The sequence below is a fragment of the Phyllobates terribilis genome, unplaced genomic scaffold, assembly GCF_046119375.1.
Source record: "Phyllobates terribilis strain yellow unplaced genomic scaffold, ASM4611937v1 Scaffold_453__1_contigs__length_1468511, whole genome shotgun sequence".
Lineage (NCBI taxonomy): Eukaryota > Metazoa > Chordata > Amphibia > Anura > Dendrobatidae > Phyllobates > Phyllobates terribilis.
In genome coordinates this window covers 890,866-918,667 of record NW_027363213.1, presented here as the reverse complement: position 1 = coordinate 918,667, position 27,802 = coordinate 890,866, and the positions used below count along the sequence as shown (strand labels likewise).

At 43.7% G+C, this 27,802-nt stretch overlaps 1 protein-coding gene across 1 annotated transcript; it reads right to left on the bottom strand.

The window, feature by feature from the left end:
* Positions 1–210: 210 nt before the first annotated feature.
* LOC141229024 (uncharacterized) lies at positions 211–26,911 on the bottom strand. Its single transcript, XM_073667391.1, has 7 exons — positions 26,851–26,911; positions 7,705–7,854; positions 7,396–7,575; positions 7,189–7,312; positions 7,008–7,105; positions 6,733–6,823; positions 211–4,427 (listed from the first exon to the last, which is right to left on the bottom strand). Exons 2-7 carry the CDS (start codon positions 7,780–7,782, stop codon positions 3,271–3,273), a joined length of 1,728 nt encoding a protein of 575 aa, XP_073523492.1. The 5' UTR covers positions 7,783–7,854; positions 26,851–26,911; the 3' UTR covers positions 211–3,270.
* Between the last annotated feature and the right edge of the window lie 891 nt (positions 26,912–27,802).

Here is a 27,802-nt window from a genome sequence, read left to right as displayed (position 1 = left end):
GGTGCACCCTTTAATAGGGTCTTACCTGATCCAGGTGATGGCTTATCGCTGGGGCGTGGCTTTCTCAATGCCCTGGAGGTTCATCACTGCCTCCGGGCACCTGCGTTGAAGCCCCTCTCATATAGGAGAAGAAGTGGCGTGCGTTCCACCCTGGAACGCAAGAAGGCCAAAGCGGACGTCCGCTCTTCTGACTCCGCCCACCGGAAGTCTCGCACAGCGTGCGTTCCACCCTGGAGCGCACGCCAGCCCCAAAGCGGATGTTCCTGGATGACTCCGCCTCCCGCCGGAAGCCATACACCGCGCTCCTCCGTGGAGCGCACGCCGGCACAGCGCAACGCTCAGAGCCCCCGGGGGATACAGCGGTAAGCGGCGGTCTTCTGGCTGAGGGACCCCGCAAAGGGGTATCAGCATGGAGCCTCTGGACTGAAGGAAGGGGAGAGTTCTGAGACCCCCCAATCCCCCTGGCTCTCAGGTAACGCTTTATCTTCGGAAACCTCCCATAGCGTCCTGTCCTGCTAGGGACAAGAAAAACACTGAGGGTGTGATGGGGGGGTGGGGCTTTTAACCTCTCATGTGTTTCCTGTCCCTAGAGGAACAGAGGACTTAACTCCTGTCGTGCCGTTATGATGGACGTACTGGTAAAAGAAGATTATGTGGCAATACTAAAGCAACATCTCAAGACATCAGCCAGGAAGTTAAAGCTTGGGCGGAAATGGGTCTTCCAAATGGACAATGACATGAAGTATACTGCCAAAATGGTAACAAAGTGGCTTAAGGATAACAAAGTCAATGTTTTAGAGTGACCATCATAAAGCCCTGATCTCAATCTTATTGAAAATTTATGGGCAAAGCTGAAAAGGCAGAGACGAGCAAGGCGACCTACAAACCTGGATCAGTCACACCAGTTTTGTCAGGAGGAATGGGCCCAAATTCCGACCAACTATTGTGAGAAGCTTATGGAAGGATATCCCAAACGTTTGATCCAAGTCTTTCAGTTTAAGGGCAATGGTACCAAATACTATTGAAATGTATGTAAACTTTTGACTTTGCAGTAAGTTATAAAAATTCCTTAAAATATTCTCTCTCTCATTATTCTGGCATTTGGCAAATATTATAAATGATGGTAATCCTAATTGACCTAAAACGGGAAAGGTTTATTCTGATTTCATGTCAGATATTGAAAAAAACATGCAGATGTGTCTTTTTATATAGTGTATGTAAAGTTCTGGTTTCTACTGTAGGTGATATCCAGAAGTCTATTGATCCTATTCTGAACATTATTGGAGAGTTTGGTGAATGGTCAGGCCTGTCCATTAATTGGGATAAGTCGGTTATTCTACCATTTGATGATATCCCTAATTCCAGCATATTAGAACATACACGAATACAAAGGGTTGAGAAATTCTAATACCGAGTATAAGTATAATGATAAGATCTCTGGATTACATTGTACTGAATCTATATCTTCTTCTGGAAAAGTTTAAAAAGAAAATCGATGCGTGGTGGAGATTACCATTATCAGCTGTAGGAAGAGGGAACTTATTAAAAATGATATTGATGCCCCAACTCTTATACATTCTGCATAATGCCCCTATTTGGATCCATAATTCCCATTTTCAGAAAATTCATAGCAAGTTTCATTCTCTTATATGGAAAAAGAAATCGGCTAGGATAAAATGTGAATATCTACAAAGTGACAAGGAATCTGGTGGATAGGCGATCCCTAATGCACTAATATATTATATTGCAACATTTGGGTGGGAAGCATAGCGCTGCAAACCCAAATAGTATTAAGGGGTTAATTACCTCAGGAACACGGTGGAATATTCCTATTCATATAGTGGAACTGAAAGACCTCGCACACAAGAAATCAATATACCCTACACTTGCTCTACTCTACAAGGTCTGGGATAGGGGTAAAGATATAATGGAAATAGGAGACTGCAATGAATCTACACCTATATGGTTTAATAATAAATATGCAGAGGTCTATAAATTAGAGGGATTTCAGAGTCGGGTGGATAAAGGAATATATACGATATAAAACATATCGTCTGAAGGGATACTTAAGTCATTTGATCAATTAAAGGGGGAGTTTAGGTGACAAATAAACAATTCTATAAATATCTATAGTTTCGGCATTCATTTAATGCACAATCAAGATGGACTCCCTTCTGGGTAGAAAATAATACTTTTGTTAAGTTGGTATTAGAGAAGGGAAATCCTAAGGGTCGTATTTCTGATATTTACTGAGTCCTTCTTGATAATTATTGAAAAATATTTCCTTCTCCAGCTAGACAAAAATGGATGGAGATATAGGTCCAATTTCTGAGGATCAATGGAGAGCGGTATTAGAACTGGTACCCCAATTATCTTTACATGAGGCGCAGAGATTTCCCCAGATCATATTAATACACAGGAAATATAAGACGCCTAGATTCCTATGTAACATAGGATACCGGACTGCTGCTGAATGTCCAGGATGTAACATGGATGCTGCGGGCCTATTACATACGCTATGGGAATGCCGGGAGTCAGGTAAATACTGGAAAGGAGTTCTGTCTATTATAAAGAGGGTATATAAAATAGATATTCAACCAGACCCAAAAAATGCCTATTAGGTATATTAGAGGATGATATGGAATTTAACCCAATTTCAATAGGGATTTCACGTATTTTATTTCAAGCTAGGAAACATATTGCATCCAAATGGATTAACCCCTCACCTCCAGAAATGAGTGAACTCAAAAATAGGATAAATAATATTATCAGATTAGAAAAAGGGGTATATAAAAAACAAAACTGAATGAATACATTTAAGAAAATATAGGGCTTATGGTTGGATACACCTGGAATGTCATCAAGGGGGTTATTGTTGGAGAGACAATGACTTATGGGGGAGGGGGGTATTGGTGAGGTCTAATGTTTCATTGTAATTTGTATTGGAATTCCTTAACATGTGGTATGGGTAATATAGCACACCTATATGTGTATAGGATTATAATGTTTATTACAATATTATGGTTATATAAGAGATTTCAAGAATGTGGAATGTTAATTGTAAGATATAGTAATTGCAAGTTATCAGACGGTAATGGGCAAGCTGAAAGGATATATAGGAGAGATGCATGTATGTCATCCCTATGGTATGTTATTTTATTATTGTATGTACTAGTTTCTTGTTTTATAAAAAAACAAAAAAAACAACTAATGAATAAATCTCAATAAAAATGTATTGGATTAAAAAAAAAAAGATTAGAAAAAAGGCTTCTACCCTGTGTGGGTTCTCTGGTACCTAATCAAATTGGATTTCTGGTTAAAACATTTCTCACAATCTGAACATGAAAAAGGCTTCTCCCCTGTGTGAGTTCTCTGGTGATTAACCAAATCCGATTTATGGGTAAAACATTTCCCACATTCTGAACATGAAAAGGGCTTCTCCCCTGTGTGAGTTCTCTGGTGCTTACCCAAAGCTGATTTCTGGTTAAAACATTTCCCACATTCTGAACATGAAAAGGGCTTCTCCCCTGTGTGGGTTCTCTGGTGCGTAACCAAAACTGATTTATGGTTAAAATATTTCCCACATTCTGAACAAGAAAAAGGCTTCTCCCCTGTGTGGGTTCTCTGGTGCTTAATCAAACCTGATTTCTTGTTAAAACATTTCCCACATTCTGAACAGGAAAAGGGCTTCTCCCCTATGTGGGTGCTCTTGTGTCTATCAAGAATCATTTTACGATTAAAACATTTCCCACATTCTGAACAGGAAAAGGGCTTCTCGCCTGTGTGGGTTCTCTGGTGGTTATCAAGATGCTCTTTCCGGTTAAAACATTTCCCACATTCTGAACAGGAAAAGGGCTTCTCCCCTGTGTGGGTTCTCTGGTGGTTATCAAGATGGTCTTTCTGGTTAAAATATTTCCCACATTCTAAACAGGAAAAGGGCTTCTCCCCTGTGTGAGTTCTCTCGTGTCTATGAAGAAACTTTTTACGATTAAAACATTTCCCACATTCTGAACATGAAAAAGGCTTCTCCTCTGTGTGGGTTCTCTGGTGATCAACAAAAACTGATTTCTGGTTAAAATATTTTCCACATTTGGAACAAAAAAATCTATTGTCCGCTGTTTGTATTTTTTGAGGTTTAAGAATAGACTTTTCGAGGGTAAAACGATTTCCATTTTCTGAACATAAAAATGATTTCTTTGCTTTAGGAGCAGTTCGTTTTTTAATGCTCATTTTATTTTCATTTTCCTTAGTAGTTGGTAATGAATCAGAAGATAGGACCTGTTTCATAGGATCAGATGATTGATGTTTGCTGTGAAGGGATGATGGTATATCTGGAGTAATGGCATTCACTTCAATTGTATCCTGTGGGATCTCAAGATCGTCAGATTTAAAAATCTCCTGTCTCTCTGATCTTCTGGTACAGTCATCTGCCAAGAAAAAAAAACAATTATTAATTTTGAATAAAATGTCCTTGGAATTTATGTTTTTGAACATTTCTACTTAAAATGTCTAAACAAACACATCCCTGGGCTACATGCTAGTCCAGGAAAATGAAGAAATATATGCTCAAGTTTAAAAATCAATTTTATTAGACACAAATCTAAAAAATAGAGAAATATTTAAATATTCCTATTTTTTAGATTTGTGTCTAATAAAATTGATTTTTAAACTTGAGCATATATTTCTTCATTTTCCTGGACTAGCATGTAGCCCAGGGATGTGATTGATTTAGAAGTGGTATGCAATCTTTATTTATTTTTCTATGGGATTCTTGTGTTAATTGTGCTTAAAATGTCTGTAGAAATGGGAAGTTATTGACAGAATGACAGTTCACAGTCTAATAGAAAACCTCATAGGATGAACCAGTAGAGCGTGGTGTCCAACTGTTCATTCTGCCTCCAAAATATGGAATAAGAAGCCATCAAAAAATGTTATGTAGGCAAAAATTATACCAATAAAAACTTCTACTCATCCCACAAAAAACAAGTCCCCACTCAGGTCCATCATCTGTCAGTGGAAAAACAGAGGTTTCCACTTTATTAGTGGCTCAAAGGCTCTTGAGAATCAACATGGCTTCCATAAGCCAATCCAGCAATATCTTCTTTCCCGAAGTCAGATCTCCCCCTCACTTCTGAGCCTTGCAGTGTGCCCAAACCACATTTAGCATCCATGTATTTGGCATTACTATAATGAGAAGAACCCACTTAATTTAAGGTGTTTGTGTCTCCTGGAGCACAATCTGAGCACTATGTGTTGGGTAATAAAATGGCCAATATGCAAATTTTACTCTCCAACATCCAGGGCTAATTTTCGGAAAATGCCTGTGTAGTCAAAATAATCAATACTCCTATAGATTAATTCACTGAGAGTTGTAATTTCCAAAATGAAGTCACTTTATGGGGAATTCTACTGCCCTGGTTTTCTGACATTTTGTCATATTAGGGCTTCTGCAAATGGTGTGTCCCATCTCCTCTGGGATCTGATCCTGTGAATCGGCTTCTGTCACCAGGAGATGCCTTACTCATTCTGCAGGCGGCGCTGGTAATGGGAGTAATTAGAGTATGGGGCTCGGTGGCTCTTGACAATCTAAACTATCTTAAGGGACAATATTTTCTGGCAGATTAGTTTCAAGAAGAAATATTAGACATTCAAAGAGAACTTTTTATAATAGTGCAGAGATGAGGTGTCTTACATTTAGAGCTTGGGCATTTGGAAGAGGCAATGGAGATCTTTTTGAAAGGCTACTAGGGAGTTACAGATTCAGATAAGTGAGGAAGGCCGATCCAACTACAATGAAGCTATCATACTGAATGAACTGGTAAAAAAAAAAAAAAAAAAAAAGAATATAAAAACTTGTAACATCCCCAACAACAACGTATGTATGAGGGGAGAAATCCAACACAAAACCGGAGTTGCACTCATTTATGGTGGACCATTGGAGCTACTATGAATTCTGACCAGCAGAGTATAGAAAGTATTAGTGCCCCCATTTCAGGAGAGATTGTGCAGTAATCTGAATTCCTTAGGATTGAAAACATAATGGAATTTATGACGTGGAGTGAATCCATGAAACCAGGGCTGGAGCCACCACATCTCCTGCAGGCGTGAATAAATGTATATTACAGCCATCAGCCATGCACAGCTTAGAGATATATCATGGCACAGGTGTAATGTTTTTAGTGTAGTTTATCGCAATCCTGTTTGAAGTTAGTTGGTTGAAAAGAAATTGAAGTCAAGATAAAGGGAAACTCTGCTGTTGTTGTACAGTGTCTTGTAAGGACCATATGAGCACAAACACCAGCACAGAAGGGCGAGAAGGTGGATTCTTCCAATAAGATATCAGGGATCTAGGAAGCCAACAGCATCATTACCCTCCACTTTCTCTTACAGGCCCATCATAATATTTTTCTTCAACTGATTTTCTAACTTGTCAGCACATTCTATGTACACTGTCATTTGGCTTTGTAGTTTACAGATCTGGGCAGGTAACGGACAGTGTCTTCTAATCCTAGGGAGTAGGTGGATCCACCAGGTTGTAAGTTCTATAGAAAAGGTCTTTCACAATTTCACAAAGTAATTTGAACATTTTCGGACAGAGGAGAATGTTGTGGTCGAGCGGCAAAATGGTGATCCACGATTGTGATACGGCCGGACTACACCACCGATAAAGCAGCCACAGCCGGTGACTGAGAAGAATCTGTGAGTTCACTGCATTTAGTGGTTACGACTCACCTGGGTAGTCATATGTAGGAATCTCCTCTTTACACCGCTCATCACCCATCACATATGTCTCTGTAGTATTAATATGGGTCAGATCTTCACTCTGGAACAAATATTATAGAAGTAAGATGGAGAAGTCACATCTATGATCAGCTCTAATCCTGTCATCTCCACCGTTCTCATTACACAAATATAAATATTTGTGGATAAAACAAGACTGAACACAAGACCTTTACAGCCGTCTACACATTGTAGGGGAGATCTCAGGACACCTTCTCTCCATCTACCTGATGATCCTGAGGAACATTGGGATCTTCTTGTTTACAGGCATGTGGAAGAAGAGGACGGGGACATCTCTCTGGTGTTGTCCTCTTACTGGATCGATCTGGAGGAAACACATATAGGGACTGAATTAATTATTTTCATACAGATAATTGTAAGCTGCGTGTATTTAGTCCTGTCTATTACCTGGTGATGTGAGGGGCTGGGGAATCTTCATCATGACGTCCCTGTACAGATCTTTGTGTCCTTCTAAATACTCCCACTCCTCCATGGAGAAATAGACGGCGACATCCTGACACCGTATAGGAACCTGACACATACATTGATACCGTCATCTCCACAATCCCTTCATAGCGTTACTGTATAATGTCCCAGCATTCCCAGTAATGTCACCTCTCCAATCAGAAGCTCAATCATCTTGTAGGTGAGTTCTAGGATCTTCTGGTCATTGATGTCCTCATGTATCAAGGGGTGAGGTGGAGGCCCCGTGATTAGTCTCAGGGGTTTTCCCCATCCCTCAGACACAGGGTCCTGACAGCACTCACTAGAGGTCTTCTTCACTACTGTGTAATCCTGGTTATGGAAAGACACATTAATAAATCTCACAACAGACATTTCCAGAGTCCTCACCTCTCCAGTTCTGTTCATCTGTTATTCCCATAGATAAGAATGATTAAATGTGATGTCATCAGAATCTCTCACCTCTCCAGTAAGCCGGAAGAGGATCTCTAGGGTGAGGTGTAATATCCTCTCCGCCATCATGTCCCTGTCCATATTCATCTTTGATGGATAAATCAGGAAAATTTTCTTATATAGAAGATCTCCACTGAGAGGATCCGGTGTTGTAGAGACCTGAATGAGGAGATGATGAGCCGATGGAACATCATAAAAATCCTGTTGGTATAATACAACTATTGGACATAATGAGGGGAAACATAAGATTTATGATTTTACAGTATTTAGTATTTTCTTTACATCTAGTAATAAAACCTTTATATTTTAGGCCACAGACAACAAGCAATTTCTTCCTTGGAGTCTGCAGCTGAATACGTTTCTCATAGACTCATCTTCCATACCGCTAATTCTCGTCTCATTTTCCGACACTGGCATTAGCAGTACTGCAGGAGATATTAATTTCACGTGACATGAGAAATAACTACATGATGAGGCAACATCTTCTACTACGGCTCTAAAAACATATTTAGCCACAAACCGTCACTAAACACATCAACACCGGCTGTCTGTATGAATGTTCCCCGTCTTCCCCGGACTGTAATCTTCTATCAAGTTACAGCTCATGTCTGATTCACACACAGAAGTTTGAGGCTTTTATAAAAGCTGTTTTGATTGCACAAACATCGCGGACAGCAATTATTTGATACTAAAGTCTACATGGATAGTGTATTATGGGTTTTATTTCTGGCCTTAGGCTTTCCTATATTACAAGAAAAACCCCAGAAAAAAAGCAGATATTAAAATGTTTCAAAAGAAAATGGTCACCAACAATTCTTGTAAAAAGAAAAAACATGCAAAAAGCAGAAGACACATATTATTTTTTAACATGTTAAACATTTGTTTTTGTTTTTATATGAACTCTTTTGGGCACCAGAACATAGATGTACACAGCAAGGATGACACAGGTGCGGCTGCAACAATATCCCTGGCAGCTTAACCACTTGCTCCTGCAAAAAGCAAACATGGTATCTAAGAAGGTGTGACAGAGTTTGGCCCAATGCCCCTTCTTCCCCAAATGCTCAATGGTATAGTTCCTACAATACTTAAATGCCTAATAATGGTGTCTGGGCCTGCAATGTACAAAAGTCTATTAGGCCGGGCCAGAGGCAGGGTCCAATAAGTTACCTTTTAACGCCACCCTTAAATATTAGACTAAAGTTGCATGAAAGCACTGATTTTGGGGGTTTTGGTCAACTATATAATGTATTTGGGGGCCTCCCTACAGATGCAGTCAGTCATACAGACCACAGGAAAGCTGGAATATTTGTGTGTATGGGGGAGTCGGGAGAGATAGCCATCTTCCAAATGACCATTCAACCAATACTTATCTCCTGTGTATGGGGTCGTTACTATTGCACTGACAGGCAGTGATAATACACGGCACTACAGTAGTACAGTGCATTATCTGAGCAATCAAAGGTTTGTATGTTGTATGATTGCACTAATGAAAGTTGTTTAAAAAAGTTTATAAAAAAGGTTTAAAAAAAAGTTTAAGTGAAAATATCACAGTTTTAGCAAAAATAAATATTTGTCACTATAGGGAAAACATGCATGTAATGGGAAAATGGAGAGGGAGGTCAGCTCACTGTTTATTCAATGCACTTTGTCTAAAGATCACTGGAGCCGCCCTGGTCAGGGACATTTCAAGGTTCAAGTAGAGAAAGGAGGAGGGATTAATTCTCCAGCATTGTCTATATTGTTAAAACCTCACATTTATTGTAAATTCATAAAAACTGTTGAGATGTCATACCACCAAGTGCCCACATACCAAACCAATGCTTATTCATGGTTTGCAACATGCGAGTCTCTGATACTTTTATATCCTTCCCTTTCAAACACCTGGGTGTCCGTTGATTACTGAGCACTTCTCAGACAATTTGACCCTGTATTGTATGGAAGGAAAAGATAATTGTCACAGTTCCACCCCTCACTGTGTCTGGGATACAGTTACTGATAGCTCAACCGTCCAATCTTGTACAGGGGCATGCTGGAGCTGTCGGTACTTTGATTGACAGCTCGGTGGTCCAATCTGAGACTGGGAGGCACTGGCTATTTCCAGGTGTTCATCATTCCAGGTGACTGCCAGGCTACATAACAGCTGTTTCTCCCTGACCTCTGCCAGACGTACATTCAGCTAGTGTGAGGTTTGTTTCTCTGTGCCTAAGTGTACTGTGTATTGATCTGCTGTTGCCTGACCTTGGACCTTGCTCTGCCCATCCATCTGTTTAACCCCTTCTGCTCTGATCCGCTATCCTGGTATTCTGACCAACGTAAAGTTACCCGACTATGCCGTTGCCTCTTCCCTCTGTTTATGAGGTACCCTCCTGTGTTTTTACTCTGGACCCCTCGACTATTCTGTCTCACAGCTTGGCAGTGAAAAGTGACTCAGCGTCACATTACGTCTGGCCAATACGTTTTTCTTTTTCATCTGTATGGAGACTGTTCACACGCTCTGTTACCATATGGCGAATTTGAAGCTGATGACTCAGGATCTGGCTAAGAAATGCCAGAGTCTGGAGTCATCACAATGTCAGTTGCAGGGTCAGATAACTAATCTAATGAAAATCTCGGATAACCCTCCACTGCCGGCAGTGGCTGTGACGTTAGTACCCTCTGATGTACAATTGGTCTCTCCCGAATCTGTATTAGACCTCCATGATAAATTTTCTGGAGAGAAAGACCAGTTTAGGGTCTTCAGGGAGAGCTGTAGGTTATTTTTTACCCTGCGCCCCCGATCGTCAGGGGAGGAGTTCTAGCCGGTGGGAATAATCATGTCCCTTCGGCAAGGGTGCCCTCAGACCTTGGCATTTTCCTTGTCCCCACAAGCCCCAGAACGGTTTTCTGTTGACGCCTTCTTTGACAGTTTAGGACTGATATATGACGAACCCAACAGGATCCAGGTCGCTGAGGCTAAGATCCTGGCTCAAGGGGATCGCACAGCTGAGGACTACTGTACTGAGTTCCGGCAGTGGTCCACTGCAGTTCTGTGGAACGATGCAGCTCTCAGGTGCCAGTTCTACAAAGGCCTTTCCAAAACCCTTAAGGATGCCCTGGTCCTCCATGAAGCTCCTTGTTCCCTGGCGGAGGCAATGACCCAGGCCATATGAATGGACTGTACAATCCATGAGAGACGTGAGGAACAACAAGCTGCCCATTATATTTTCCCGGAGCAGGTCCATTTACCAGAGGTGGAGCCATTGGAGATTAAAGTTGCCAGTCTTCGTGTTGTAGACGTAGACAAGATCTCGGACTCTGCCTGTATTGTGGTCTCGCTGGACATTTTCTCAAGAATTGCCCTACTTGCCCTCAGGCTAGCACACCATCAGGAGAACGTCCGAGTCTGGGTGATGGCCAAGGAGGTCACTCAGACTCCCACGTACCTTTTTCTGCTAAAGTACTGATAAATACAGTGTTATGCTTTGAGAACCAGGTGTTATCAACATTGGCTTTCATGGACTGTGGGTCTGCTGCTAACTTTATTGATTCGGGACTGGTTCTGAAGTTAGGGTTAGGGACAGTTCGTTTAGAAAGACCCATGCAAATCTTCGCCCTTGACAAGACACCATTATCTAGGAATTTAATCAAGAAGGTAACAGTGGATTTCACGCTTCAAGTGGGAGCACTCCACCTTGAATCCTTCTCATGTTTTGTGTTGGATAATTTACCTGTTGGGTTGGTACTAGGGCTTCCATGGTTGCCGATTCACAATCCTGTTATTGATTGGTGTCAGAGGGAGATTGTTAAATGGGGCCCTAACTGTTGCAAGAAATGTCTAAAAACTGTACAAATATGCTCCGCTAGTCTGAAGGGTCTGCCGGGCTACCTGAAGGACTTTGGAGATGTGTTCGCAGAGAAAGAGGCGGAGATACTACCTCCCCATCATCCTTATGATTGTGCTATTGATCTTATTCCTTGTGCCAAATTGCATAAAGCTCTCCTTTACAATTTGTCTGGGCCTGAATGGGCAAGAATATGCTAACAAAAGTTTACAGAAGGGTCATATCCGTCCTTCCTCCTCTCCGGTAGCTGCCGTTTTTTTCTTCGTAAAAAAAGAAAGATGGGGGTCTCCATCCTTGCCTCGATTTCCGAGAACTCGACAAAATCATGGTTAAAAATACGTACCCACTTTCACTCATCCACAACCTATATAATCAGCTTCTGGGGGCCATGGTGTTCTCTAAACTTGATCTTAGAGGGGCTTACAATTTGATACGCATCCGGGAGGGTGATTAGTGGAAAACAGCGTTTTTAAGGTCTGAGGGTCTGTTTGAAAACCTTGTCATTAGCGTTGAGCGAATTTGTTCAGCATTTCGGAGCTGATTTTTTGGCGCGAAAAAGTCGGAACCCTGCACGCAAACACGAATTTTAAATGCCAAACAAATTCGCTCAACACTACTTGTCATGCCATTTGGGTTATTAAATGCACATGTCCGTGTTGTGTTACAAAGATTAAGTGAGAACTCTTTGTGTGCTAAATTAGAGAAATGTGTTTGTTCTGTTCAGGAAATTTCAATCTTGGGGTTCATCTTGTCAGCAGAAGGGTTTAAGATGGACCCTTGGAAGGTACAGGCCATAATTGACTGGGTTCAGTTTAGTGATCTCAAGCCTTTGGAGCATTTTGTGGGATTCGCCAACTATTATAGGAAATTTATCAAGAGGTTTTCTCAGATTGTATAACCTCTTACTGACCTTACACGTAAGGGGGCAAATCTCAAGGTGTGGTCACAGAGTGCTATCAGGGCTTTTGAAAAATGAAAAGAGTGTTTCATGCCTCTTCCCATTCTGATCTAACCAGATCTCAAAGAGCCATCCATTGTAGAGGTGGATGCTTCGGAGGTCGGAGTGGGGGCGGTTTTGTCGCAGGGGTCCAAAACTCTGACTAACTTGCGTCCATGGGCTTTTTTGTCTAAATAATTTTCGGCAGAAAGAAGTTATGATGTTGGGAATCGTGAGTTACTTTCTGTAAAATTAGCCTTTGAGGAATGGAGGCATTTTTTGGAGGAGCGGTTCATCCAGTTACTGTGGTCACTGATCAGAAGAATCTAGCTTACATTGAATCAGCTAAAAGATAAACTCCCACAGAGGCATTACATTCAGACCGGGGTCTAAGAATGTGAAAGCTGACGCATTATCTCGTAGTCTCGATTCAGTTTCTCCTCCAGAATCTCCATCCTCCATTATTCCTCAGGGTATTGTGGTTTCTATGGTAACCTCAGAATTGGAAAAGGAGATCCATAATGCCCAGTCATTGGCTTCTCCCGACACTCCAGGATCTAAATCATTTGTGCCTGTGTACCTAAGATTGTGTGTGTTACAAGAATTTCATGATTCCGTCTTAAGTGGTCATCCTGGGGTTACTGCTACATGGAAAGTCATTACCAGACTTTTTTGGTGGCTGTCCATGCATCATGATATCAAAGATTTTGTATCTGCTTGTGATGCCTGCGCACGCGCTAAAGTCAGTCACATCCGGCTGTCCGGGGAATTGGCTCCACTGCCAATTCTAGAAAGGCCATGGACTCATTTGTCCATGGATTTCATCATGGATTTGCCTCTGTCTGGTGGGAAAATTGCTATCTGGGTGGTAGTTGACCGATTCAGCAAACAAGCTCATTTTGTTCCTTTGTCAGGATTACCTAATGCAGAGACACTCTCCAAGTTGTTTATTTCTCATATTGTAAGTTACGTGGTATCCCTCTTAACATTTTGTCTGATAGGGGAGTACAATTTGTCTTCAAGTTCTGGAGAGCTTTTTGTAATAAAGTCAGGATTAACTTGTCCTTTTCATCTGCTTACCACCCTGAGACCAACGGTCAGACAGAGGACAAATCAATCTTTGGAACAAATTTTAAGGTGCTTTGTGGCAGCTCAGCAGGAGGACTGGTCTTCGTTTTTACCTCTTGCTGAATTTGCATTTAACAGTCGAGTACAGTCTACTGGAACCTCTCCGTTTTTCTGTAATTATGGATTGAATCCCCATTTTGGTGAATTTTCTAGGATTAGTTCTAAATGTCCTGGGGTGGAAGTCGCCGTACAAATACTTGGAGATGTCTGGAAGGAGGTTCAGAAGAATATTGGACCACTTAGACTCACCAAAAACAGAAGGCCGATAGAAGACGTTCAGTGGGTCCTGTTTTTAAGATCGGGGATAAGGTTTGGTTGTCATCCAGGAACTTTAAACTTCAAGTGCCGTCTGCAAAATTGGGTCCAAAGTTTATTGGTCCAAATGAGAACGTTGAGGTTGTCAATCCAGTGGCATTCAGATTAAAGCTTCCTCCATCCCTTCGCATCCCTGATGTCTTCCATAAATCCCTATTAAAGGCGTTTATCCCTTTGGTATTATCTCTCTCATCCCCGCCTCCTCCAGTGTCAGTCGACGATGGCTTAGAGCATGAGGTTCAGAGGGTGGTGGATTCTCGTAGGGTCCGAAATTCCCTCCAATACCTCATCCACTGGAGGGGATAAGGACCAGAGGAGAGATCCTAGGTCCCTGCTTGAGATGTGAAGGCCGATCAGTTAGTCAGGGCCTTCCATCTAAAGTTTACTGGGAAGCCTTGGGGTCCAGCGGCCTCCCTTAGAAGAGGGGGTACTATCAAGGTTCCACCCCTCACTGTGTCTGGGATACAGTTACTGACAACTCAGCCATCCAATCTTGTACAGGGGCATGCTGGAGCTGTCGGTACTTTGACAACTCGGTGGTCCAATCTGGTATAGGGGCGTGCTGAAGCTGTCAGTGTGATGATTGCCTGCTCGGCTGTCCAATCTGAGACTGGGTGGCACTCGCTATCTCCAGGTGTTCATCATTCCAGGTGACTGCCAGGCTACATAACTAGCTGTTTCTCCCTGACCTCTGCCAGACGTACATTCAGCTAGTGTGAGGTTTGTTTCTCTGTGCCTAAGTGTTCTGTGTATTGATATTCTGTTGCCTGACCTTGGACCTTGTTCTGACCATCCGTCTGTTTAACCCCTTCTGCTCTGATCCGCTATCCTCCTGGTATTCTGACCAACGTAACGTTACCTGACTAAGCCTTTGCCTCTTCCTTCTGTTTATGACGTACCCTACTGGCTTTTAACTCCGGACTCCTCGGCTATTCCGTCTCACAGCTTGGCTGTGAAAAGTGACTCAGCGTCACAATAATACACAAATACAACTCATGCATGAGATATTCAATAAAATCACTGAAAATCAAAAACAAATACAATTAATTGCACTGTAATATTAAATCCTGTCTGATGTTCATTCCCTGTGGGGCTCTAGTTTGTAATTTAAAAATCCAATGTGACTCTCTATTTAACATTTTTCTTTTCATATCTCTGCCTTTTAATGGTTTATAAGCCTTTTCTATTCCTAAAATCTGAAGGATATGATATCCCCTTTATACATAGTAACATAGTAACGTAGGTTGAATAAAGACCTAGGTCCATCAAGTTCAACCTTTCTCCCCCAATTGTACTCCCTACGCTAACACTAAACTAACTTACTGGAACCAGGCCTCACAAATGTATTACCATTTTTATTATTACTGCACTATTACAGTTACAAATGAACCAGTTTATAATTTTTTAATTAGTTTTATTTTTTGTATTACTCATATGGTATTACTAAAATCCCTGTACTTAAATCTGTTGATCCAGAAGAAGGCAAAAACCCCAGGACACATTCAGACAATTTGCATCCTTCTTGACCCCGAGAAAAAGCGATCAGTACAAGAACCCTGGATCAAATGTACTACTATAGGTGTAACATTTTGTATAATTTAACTGTAACCCACAATGTTACCTGTGTCAAGGAAATCATTCAGCCCTTTTTTGAAAGCTGGTATAGTGTCTGCCATTACTACCTACTGTAGTAGGGCATTCCACAGCCCAACTGCTCTTACTGCAAAGAACCATTTCCTGTTTAGGTGCCGGAATCACCTTTCTTTCACCCATAATGATTGCCCCCTGGTCCTTAGTATAGTCTTTGGAAGGAATAAGTCATGTGCTAGACCTTTGTATTGACCACACATATATCTATACATGTAGATGAGATCCCCTCTGAGGCGTCGTTTTTCTAAGCTAAACAAGCTCAACTTTTTCAACCGCTCATCATATGAGAGGTCTACCATTCTATATAATAATCTAGTTGCCCGCCTTTGAACTGACTCTAACTTCTGAATATCCTTTTTAAAATGTGGAGCCCAAAACTGGATCCCATATTCCAGATGTGGCCTCACCAGTGATTTATAAAGGGGTAACAATACGTTGGGATTGTAGGATTTTATTTCTCTTTTTATACACCCTAAAATCTTGTTTGCTTTTGCGGCTGCTGCTTGACATTGAGTACTGCTGCTCAGCTTACTTGTAACTAGAATACCAAAATCCTTCTCCTGTTCTGTAGTCCTGAGTATACTCCCACTTAATGTATATGCAGCAATAGGATTACTCCATCTTATGTGCATTACTCTACATTTATCTACATTAAACTTAATCTGCCAAGTGTTTGCCCATTCAGTCATCTTATCCAGATCGTTCTGCAATATCGTAATGTCAAGATCAGATTTTAATATCCTACATAGTTTGGTATCGTCAGCAAAAACTGTCACTTTACTTACAATTCCATTCCCAAGGTCATTAATAAAGAGGTGAAAAAGAATTGGTCCTAGCACAGATCCCTGTAGCACCCCCACTGCTGACTATGTCCTATTTAGAGAATGTACCATTTATGACGACTCTTTGTTTCCTATCATTTAGGCAATTCCTTACCCATCTACATATAGTTCCCCCAAGTCATTGCTTCTGTAGCTTCAGTATAAGGCTGCTATGTGGTACAGTATCAAATGCCTTTGCAAAGTCCAGGTAAATCACATCAGCCACATTACCAACACCTAGATTTGCACTTATCCCCTCATAGAACCCCAACATGTTGGTTAGACACAACCTATTTTTCATGAATCCGTGCTGATTATCATTTATTATATTATTCTCTGCAATATATCTCTGCAGGTCATCTCTTATGATGCCCTCAAAAACTATGCACACTACTGATGTCAGACTTACCGGACGGTAGTTACCTGGATCCACCTTCTTACCTTTCTTAAATATCGGTACATTTGCTATCCTCCAATCCTGTGGCACTACCCCTGTTACAAGAGTGTCTAAGAATACGAGATGCAGCGGTTTGTCAATTACTGAGCTCAATTCCCTCAGTATCCGTGGATGAATACCATCTGGTCCAGGGGATTTGACAATGTTTAATTTGCTCAGATGCAGGCGTACTTCTTTTTGTGTTAAACTAGTTATATTAGGAGGTGAACTTTGATTTTTGCCCTCTTGAAAGAACCCTGAAACAGACTGTTTGTTGGTGAACACGTATGAAAAGTGTCTGCTTAATATCTCAGCCTTTTCTTTGTCCTCTATAATTATCTTGTTATTATTGTCTTTTAAGGGGCCAATACCATCTGATTTACTCTTTTTAGCATTGATTTATGCATAACATTTTGGGGAATTTAATGTCTCTGTCAATTTATTTCTCTGTAGATAATTTTGCTAGGTTGATTTCTTTTTTACATTTCTTATTTAGGTCTTTATACTACTGAAATGCTATTTCAGTATTCTCGGCCTTCAAGATTTTGAATGCCCTTTGTTTTTGTCTTATTTATCCATAATGGTTTCTTTTTATTCCTGGTTCCTTTTTATTCCAGGGTATAAATTTTCTACAGGAATCTAGTAGTATTTCCTTAAACATGACCCATTTACATTTGGTATTCCCAGTTACCATGATATGGTCCCAGTCTACACAATTAAGCTCTTCCCTTAATTTGTTGAAATCAGCTTTCCTAAAGTTCCAGGTTTTAGCATTTTCGTTTTGAAATGTTTTATTAAATATTACATTGAAACTTATCATATTATGGTCGCTGTTTCCCAAATGCTCCCGGACCTCTAGATCTGAAATTGTATCTGGTCTATTTGACAGCACCAGATCCAGCAGATTACCTCTCCTGGTTGGTTCATCTACCAACTGAGAGAGGTAATTGTTCTGAACTGTGGATAAGAATTTGCAGCTTTTAGCACAAAAGATTCTATGTCCCAATGAAAATCTGGATAGTTAAAATCCCCCATAATAAGGACCCTATTATTATTTGCTGCATTTTTAATTTGTTCCAACATTTCGTCCTCTAGAAGTTCAGCTATATTAGGAGGCTTGTAGCAAACTCCTCTTAGCAGCTTTCCATTATTGCCATCCCCATGTACATTTACACAAATTGACTCTACATTGTCGCAGCTCCCACCAATGTTGTCATTGAGCACAGATTTTAAGTTGGATCTTACGAAAATACACATCCCTCCACCTTTTTTCTCTTTCCTGTCCTTTCTAAATGTACAGTCATAGCCAAAAGTATTGAGAATGAGACAAATAGTAATTTTTCCAAAGTTTACTGCTTCATTTTTTGTAATAGCAATTTGCATATACTCCTGAATGTCAAAGAGTGATCAGCTTAACAGCAATTACTGTACTTGCAAAGTCAATATTTGCCCAGAAAATGAACTTTAACCCCCAAAACACATTTCAACATCATTGCAGTCCTGCCTTAAAAGGAGCAGCTAACATCGTTTTAGTGATTGATCCATTAACACAGGTGTGGGTGTTGATGAGGACAGGGCTGGCGATCAATCAGTCATGATTAAGTAAGAATGACATCACTGGACACTTTAAAAGGAGGCTGCTTCTTGGTATCATTGTTTTTCTTCAGTCAACCATGGTTATCTCTAAAGAAACACGTGCAGCCATCATTGCACTGCACAAAAATGGCCTAACAGGGAAGAGTATCGCAGCTACAAAGATTGCACCTCAGTCATCAATCTATCGCATCATCAAGAACTTCAAGGAGAGAGCTTCCATTGTTGTCAAAAAGGCTCCAGGGCACCCAAGAAAGACAAGCAAGCGCCAGGACCGTATCTTAAAACTGTTTCAGCTGCGGGATCGGACTACCAGCAGTGCTGAGCTTGCTCAGGAATGGCAGCAGGCTGGTGTGAGTGCTTCTGCACGCACTGTGAGGCGGAGACTCTTTGAGCAAGGGCTGGTTTCAAGGAGGGCAGCAAAGAAGCCACTTCTCTCCAGAAAAAACACCAGGGACCGACTGATATTCTGCAAAAGGTACAGGGAGTGGACTGCTGAGGACTGGGGCAAAGTCATTTTCTCTGATGAATCCCCTTTTCGATTGTTTGGGACATCTGGAAAACAGCTTATTCGGAGAAGAAGAGGTGAGCGCTACCACCAGTCTTGTCTCATGCCAACTGTAAAGCATCCTGAAACCATTCATGTGTGGGGTTGCTTCTCAGCCAAGGGAATCGGATCACTCACAGTCTTGCCTAAAAACACAGCCATAAATAAAGAATGGTACCAGAATGTCCTCCAAGAGCAACTTCTCCCAACCGTCCAAGAGCAGTTTGGCGCCCAACAATGCCTTTTCCAGCATGATGGAGCACCTTGCCATAAAGCAAAGGTGATAACTAAATGGCTCATGGAACAAAACATAGAGATTTTGGGTCCATGGCCTGGAAACTCCCCAGATCTTAATCCCTTTGAGAACTTGTGGTCAATCATCAAGAGATGGGTGGACAAACAAAAACCAACAAATTCTGGCAAAATGCAAGCATTAATTATGCAAGAATGGACTGCTATCAGTCAGGATTTGGTCCAAAAGTTGATTGAGAGCATGCCAGGGAGAATTACAGAGGTCTTGAAGAAGAAGGGGCAACACAGCAAATATTGACTTGCTGCATTAACTCATTCTAACTGTCAATATAACCTATTGGTACTCATAATATGATTGCAATTATATTTCTGTATGTGATATAAACATCAGACAAACACTAATAAAAACCAGAGGCCAGCAGATCATGTGAAAATATAATTTTGGCGTCATTCTCAAAACTTTTGGCCATGACTGTAGTGTATCCCTCTATATTTGTCACCCAGTCATGGCTTTCATCCAGCCAGGTTTCTGTAATACCCACCACATCGTATTCTCTGACCAACATAAGAGTCTCCAGTTCAGCCATTTTGTTTGCAAGACTTCTTGCATTTGCTAGCAGACATTTAATACAATTAGCAAATTTCCTACTCCTACTCAACTCCTTACTTTCCTTGCTTATCCCAGCCCCCCCCTACTCTCCCACTCTGTCTAGTCTATCTAACCCCTTATAAGCATGACTACCCTCCCCCCAGATCTTAGTTTAAAAGCTCCCCCATCCGTCTGACCCTTTTTTCCCTCAGCAAAGCTGCACCTTCCCCTATTGAGATGCAACCCATCCCTACCGTAGAGCCTGTAGCCAACCGCGAAATCGGCAGTTCTCCATGAGCCCAAACCCTTCCATCCTGCACTAATTTCTAAGCCACTGATTTATCTCCCTAAGCTCCCGACGTCTTTCTAGTGACGCAGGTGGAGAAAGACGCAGGTGGCACCGGCAGTATTTGTGAAAACACCACCTTTGAGGTCCTGGTCTTCAGCTTCCCTGTACTCATTTTTAAGGACCTTCTACCTCCCTCTAACTTTGTCATTAGTACCAATGTGTACCATGAACGGTGGGTTTTCCCCAGCTCCACCCAGCAATCTGTCTATCCGATCCGCAATATGTTGAACCCGAGCACCCGCGTTATGTTTTTGTGAAAAGTGTCTTGAAACCACAGACACGTTTAATGTTGTGGGATTGATGGTGTCGGATAATTGTCTGCTAATATAGTTTTTTGCGGACCTGACGTGCATCCCACATATTGTAGTTAACTCTCTATACACTCTATTAAATAGATGACCCCTATAGTGTTACAATTGATGAAACTGTGTATTGCAAATTGCTGTCCCATTAGGTTTTCTTCAAATGTGTCGGTTTTATAAACATAGTTGCACGCTTTACAGGATGAATGTCCACATTTAAAAAAAAAACTTATAGGATAACCAAGTCACATTGCGTTTGATATTTGTTTCTTGAAAATAACTAGTTGAAAGTATTCCGCCAAGTGTAGAAGCCTTATTGGATACAAAACTCAAAATATGCAAAAGAATTTACAAAGTCTGGAGGATGGATCTCAGACATCAAAAAAACTAAGTTTGAAAGAGATATCAAAGACTAAGAGTCAAATTCAATTTACACATGGAAATGAAACAAACCAAGAGCTACTGTTCTGAAATACAGGTCACACAATAAATTCAAAGGAAATAGAGGAGAGCGGAGGTCAGCTTCACAAATCCTAATGTGTCCATGGGTTCCTCTAATTAAAATTCTCTGAGGACTTATCTGATGCATCAGTGGGATCAACTAAAGACAGATGGAACAAAAATAAATTCTCAAGTACTCCCCACAATTCAGCACAAAACAACGGAGAGGGGCGGGCAGAAAGCACAAAGGTGCCCGGACATGTGCGTTCCATGCCGGAGTGCATCATGGTCTCCTATCTGCGAATGCGCATGTCCGGAAGCATGCGTTCCACACCAGAGCGCATAATGGTCTTGGATTGCATTCCGCCAACATAGGATTTTTCTATCTCTGAGATCAGCGTCATGGGAGACTAAAAACAAGTATTGCACATTCTCCCATCATGCAATAAGCATGTAGGTCTACTTTATCACTACAAAAAATATGGGATGATGGCCCACAGTATACTCCTAAATGGTCAAATTTCCCCTCTATTGCACAATTAGAGATACACAAGGATCACCACACTTGTTAATTATGAAATAGTATAAGTGGAATATAATTGATAAGTAATAATTCAGATATAGAAGCTCAGATATCTTGATGAAGTACAACAATATGTAAACCCCATTCACAGGGAACCAAGTAGCAATGGGTAGAGTATACAATCCAAAAATATAATCCAGAATGGGTCTGTATTCACACAAAACAGGCATAGGAAATTTGCTCATTGAGTCCCTTAGACTGGATTCACTGGCTCCTAACAATCCACTCACTTTCTTTTTTGAGGATACATCTATTGTGATCTCCTCCTCTCACATTGGGTTTAACAACCACAATGATACAAAAGGAGATGTCTCCGGTTTCACCGCAATGTACACTGTTCATGTCTCTCGCTAATGGGGTTTCCCAGCCATGGCATATATCACCCAAATGCCCCCCACCCTCCTCCTAGACTCCCTCTTGATCTTGCCTACATAATCTAGGGGGCAGGTGCATGTGACCATATATACTAGTCCTGAGGTTTTACAGTTCGAATAATCCCACTGGAAAAAAGATTTCAACCATGGAGGAGCTCAAGAAACATTTACATGGTCTCATCCAATTACATGTACAATGTCCTTCAAATCTAAAGAAACCGCAGATTCCTCTATCTAGCCAAGTCCCCTTGGGTGCAGGTTTTTTATAGAAATTATGCACTAAATGGTCCCTAATGGACCGACCCTTTCTGAAAGTTATTGTAGGAATAGATCCCACAGCACCCTCAGGTCCGGGATAGTCACAAGTATATCAAAGTGTTTTCTGAGGATATGAAAGATACAGTCACTCTGTCATAAGTTTTTCTTACTCGTGTAGTCCAATATTTTTCTTAGTCTCATGGATTGGTATGGAGGAGCGTTTGGCTCTCCCATTTTTCTGCAAACGATGTGAAATCCAAAATGTTCCATGAGTACCCTTTTTCCCTGAATCTGATGTTCAGGTCTATTGCCTGTATATTAAAATCTGTGACATTAGAGCAGTACCCTCTCAACCATAAAAATTGGCCCTTGGGTATTCCTCTTTTTATGGAGATGGGTTGGTGGTTATCCCACTTCAATAGTTTATTAGTGCTTGAAGGTTTATGGTAGATGTGTGTTCTTAGGGTCCCATCCCAATCTTTCTTGATTAGTACATCCAAGAACGGCAACTGGTAATAATTAAACTCTGATATAAATCTCAGGCCCACTCTATGGATATTGAGTTCCCTGACAAATTCAAAACATTGTTCACTCGTCCCTGACCAGATGATAAAAATGTAGTCAATATATTTGTATCATACCCCAATATATGGATGTCATCACTTATGATCATCCTTGAATATTGTGGATTCCTCCCACCAGCCCAGGAATAGGTTAGCAGTACCCCTGAGCTGGTGGAAGTACTTCCTGTCAAAAAGCAATAAGTAATGAGTAAGAGTGAATTTTAGAAGATTCTCCATGAAGTCATTATGTCTGCTACACTCCATTGATCTCGATTTCAATAAATGTCTTACTCCTCTGATACCATCCTCATGCGGTATATTAGTGTACAAAGCCTCGATATCTAGAAAGCCCTGCTCCCCTACATGCATGTATATGTGGCGTCCCTGCGAGTTCAGTCGCCACAGAGGTACTGCATCTCACCCAGAGGTGTGGTATCTCACTCTCAGGTAAGGATAGAGTGCTGCCCAGGACCCAAACACTTGCATCCAACACTACACTACTCCAGACCAGCAGGAGGGGCAAGATGCGTCGCGCTTCCTGCTGAGCCCTGTCCCTGGCTGGAGTGGGGGGGACCAAAATAGGGGGAACCATGTAGTGGGTGTGGGTGGAGGAAGAAGTTCAGATGAGCACTTGTTAGGACAGTATATAGAGTGAAGCCATCTTGAAAGGACAGGTCAGTCAGTCAGAGCAGTCTGAGAGGAAGAGTTGGGAGCAGGAGCTCTGCAGGTGCTCGGCTCAGGAGGAGGGCCTAGAGAGAGGCCCAGGACAGACTGAGGAGGAGAGGAGCAGGAGGTAGGCTCCAGGAACGAGGAAGGGATCCCAGGGGTACGGGCAGTGCTGGAGGCCACCCGTACGCCCGAATCTGCCAGGCGGTGGAGGGATCGAGCCGCAGAGGGGACCGGCCCCTAACTAGTGACAATTACAAAGTTCAACTAGAAACCGGAGGCTTCTGTACTTTCAGGGTGCAGTTGCCACATCCGCACTCAAGTCGCCAAAAAGGTAACCACATAGGATCCAGGGAACTCCAGGTTGCCCAGAAAGATCCGAGGATACCGGCTTGGGACATTGTTTGGCGAGGCTCAGGGCAAGGAGGGTGAGCGCCAGTGTGGCACCCCTGAGGGTTCAGTCACCACAGGTGTACTGCACCTCATGGAAAGAGGTGTGGTACTTCCTCTCCGAGGTAAGGATGGAGCACCACACCGGACCCCACCACACATCCACACTACACACTCCCATTCTGAAGGGGGTTTAGAGCACAATGTGCTGCCCCGGTCCTGAATGGAGGAGTATGGGGGGAACCAAAAGTAGGGGGAATCTTAGTGAGTGAGGATGGAGGAAGCACTTTACGGTTACACCAATGGATCCATATAAATATGGAGCCCATCTTTAATACAGGGTCTTTGGTCGCAGTTCCCTGGAGGAGCCAGACAGTACAAGCTGCAGATGCCTCAGGAGGCTGCGATGCCCGGTCTCAGGCCTTGAGATAGGGGACTTGGGCAGAATTGAGTCACAGCAAGCTCTGTCCAAGTAAGAGGGCCTAGGAGGGGAGCAGAGGAGAAGAGCTCCACAGGCGAAAGGATCTCAACGGGTGCTGACGGAGCGGAGTCGCCACCGGCTACCCTTGTTCTGACTGGGTCAGAGAGACTCCCGCCGCAAAAGGGGGTACCAGTCCCCGATTATCTGACTTTGTACTCCATGTCTCTGTCAGAAAAGTCCGGAGGCTGAAGTGGATCCCAGGGGGAATACGGACGGAGGGGAGTCACCACCTGTATTCCTTTAATCTGCGTCTATCCAGAGGGACCCCAGCCTTGAGCCATGTTTACACTCCAGTCACCAATAAAGGACTTAGGCGGTCCGGGTGCTAGAAGTCACCTTCAACGGACATTGCAGTACCTGTACGGGACTTTAATGGGGCACGAGGCGGTTCTAGTACGGTAGGAGAGAGGAACATTCCGGTGCAGGGGTTTTGTCTGGTGCAGCCGAGCTACCCGGAGTGTGCTGAACCCCATCCTGGTGGCCGCAGTATGCCGTGAGAAACAAAGAGAAGCTTTGTGGCTGAAAACAAGTCTACCGTGAGTAAAAACTTGGATGACTTCATACACCGCCTCTTCTCTATCATTTCTGCGCGGCACCGCGACCACCATTCCTCTGCACTGCACTTCTTCTACCCTGCCCTGAGGCCTAGCTCCACCTGCGGGGAGCTATAACATCCTGGCAGCCAAAACACCGGCCTTAGAGGACTGCTGCAGCGCTGGTGGTCCTCACCAGAAACCACAGGTGGCGTAGTCGACAAATAACCACTCTTCCACTAAAGCCCATATTTTTAATGTGTGCGCCCTGGGCACGGACAGGGCCAAGGCCGCGACTGCATCCACCCCTACAAACACTGGCCCGCTGTCCGAGTACACCTTTTCCCAGGGAGGGCTGACGCTACCGAGTAGTGGGTCACACACCAGCGCAGGAAGACGGCTGAGAAGGACATATAGAACGGGGTCCTGTCAGGCACTCTTGAAATACCTGAGGGATTGCTGAACCCCTGTCCGGTGAAATCAGCACGACGTGGGTGGTTGTAATCCGGAAAGTGTAACCTGAGGAACTTAACAACTGTGAGTAAACCCTGAAGACTGCACCCCGCTGTCTCTGAGAAATAATTGCTGCGCCATCACCCCCTGCACTACACCGCACCACAATTGCAACATCTATAACATCTCAGCACAGCCCTGGAGCTAAGGTCTACCTGTGGAGAGCTAAACCAACTCTGCTGCATTAACAACAGCTCCAGAGGACCTGCTCCGCAGCGGCGGCTCCCTTTAGCCGCATACCACAGGTGGCGTCATGAACATTTATATAAAAACTATAAATCCCCTGTAAATTATCACCTTTTTATTGACCGCCCTGGGTCATGGACCGGGTCACCGCCACTGTGACATCTCCCCTAGCAACGACCGGCCGGGCACCGAGTACCCCACGACCCAGGGGGCGCGTCATATACATGCTCGAGGGTATACATATAGGGGAGCAGGCAAAGGTAAAACCAATTCTAGAGGGATTATTCCAACTGTAAAACCTCAGGACTTATTCTAACTGTATGACCTCAGGCGGTACTGTGGGTACATTACACTGTGTGAGGGCATCGTACATCCTGCATAAGGGGCATTACACTGTGTGGGGGCACCATACATCCTGCATAAGGGGCATAATGGTGGCATTACACTGTGTGGAGGCATCATACACAATGCATAAGGGGCATATTGGGGGAATTACACTGTGTGGAGCATCATACACACTGCATAAGGGGCATAATGGGGGCATTATACTGTGTGGGGGCATCATACATCCTGCATAAGGGGCATAATGGGGGCATTAAACTGTGTGGGGGCATCATACATCCTGCATAAGGGGCATAATGGGGGCATTACACTGTGTGGGGCATCATACATACTGTATAAGGGGCATAATGGGGGCATTACACTGTGTGGGGGCATCACACATACTGCATAAGGGGCATAATGGGGGCATTACACTGTGTGGGGGCATCACACATACTGCATAAGGGGAATAATGGGGGCATTACACTGTGAGGGGCATCATACATACTGTATAAGGGGCATAATGGGGGCATTACACTGTGTGGGGGCATCATACATCCTGCATAAGGGGCAAAATGGGGGGCATTATACTGTGTGGGGGCATCATACATCCTGCATAAGGGGCATAATGGGGGCATTACACTGTGTGGGGGCATCATACATCCTGCATAAGGGGCAAAATGGGGGCATTACACTGTGGGGGGCATCATATATACTGTATAAGGGGCATAATGGGGGCATTACACTGTGTGGGGGCATCATACATCCTGTATAAGGGGCATAATGGGGGCATTACACTGTGTGGGGGCATCATACATCCTGCATAAGGGGCATAATGGGGGCATTACACTGTGTGGGGGCATCATACATCCTGCATAAGGGGCATAATGGGGGCATTACACTGTGGGGCCAGTAAAGGGGTCCTGTACTATGAGAACAATACGTTTCCTCCCTTCCTGTCTCCATAGTTGGGTCGTATGTATCTATTACAGGAAACAGAACAGAAACCTTATGATTCTTATAAAGGGGCAACACAAGACCCCCAAAGAGTCTCCGTGCTGAAGGGGTTAATGCCCCCTGTGCCCAGTAATGGGGTCTCCACATACCTCCACCTGCAGAGCCGCCACCACATATATGGCTGCTCTGTGCGCACAGGAGCTGTGATGAGGTCACAGGAGGGGAGGAGTCAGGGGTCACATGATCAGGGGCCTCAGTGGATGCAGGACTCTGCTGTGCTGGTTGTCATGGTGCTGGATGAGCTGAAGTTTATGTGTGGGGTCAGGAGGGGTTTACAGTGTGGATGTAGCAGAGCCGCGTGTGTACGAAGTGTACGGAGCAGAGCCGCGTGTGTACGAGGAGTACGGAGCGGAGCCGCGTGTGTACGAGGTGTAGGGAGCGGAGCCGCGTGTGTACGAGTTGTACGGAGCGGAGCCGTGTGTGTACGAGGTGTACGGAGCAGAGCCGTGTGTGTACGAGGTGTACGGAGCAGAGCCGCGTGTGTACGAGGTGTACGGAGCGGAGCCGCGTGTGTACGAGGTGTACTGAGTGGAGCCGCGCGTGTACGAGGTGTACGGAGCGGAGCCGCGTGTGTACGAGGTGTACTGAGCGGAGCCGCGTGTGTACGAGGTGTACGGAGCAGAGCCGCGTGTGTACGAGGTGTACGGAGCGGAGCCGCGTGTGTACGAGGTGTACGGAGCGGAGCCGCGTGTGTACGAGGTGTACGGAGCGGAGCCGCGCGTGTACGAGGCGTACGGAGCGGAGCCGGGCGTGTACGAGGCGTACGGAGCGGAGCCGCGCGTGTACGAGGCGTACGGAGCGGAGCCGCGCGTGTACGAGGCGTACGGAGCGGAGCCGCGCGTGTACGAGGCGTACGGAGCGGAGCCGCGCGTGTACGAGGCGTACGGAGCGGAGCCGCGCGTGTACGAGGTGTACGGAGCCGCGCGCGTACGAGGTGTACGGAGCGGAGCCGCGCGCGTGCGAGGTGTACGGAGCGGAGCCGCGCGCGTGCGAGGTGTACGGAGCGGAGCCGCGCGCGTGCGAGGTGTACGGAGCGGAGCT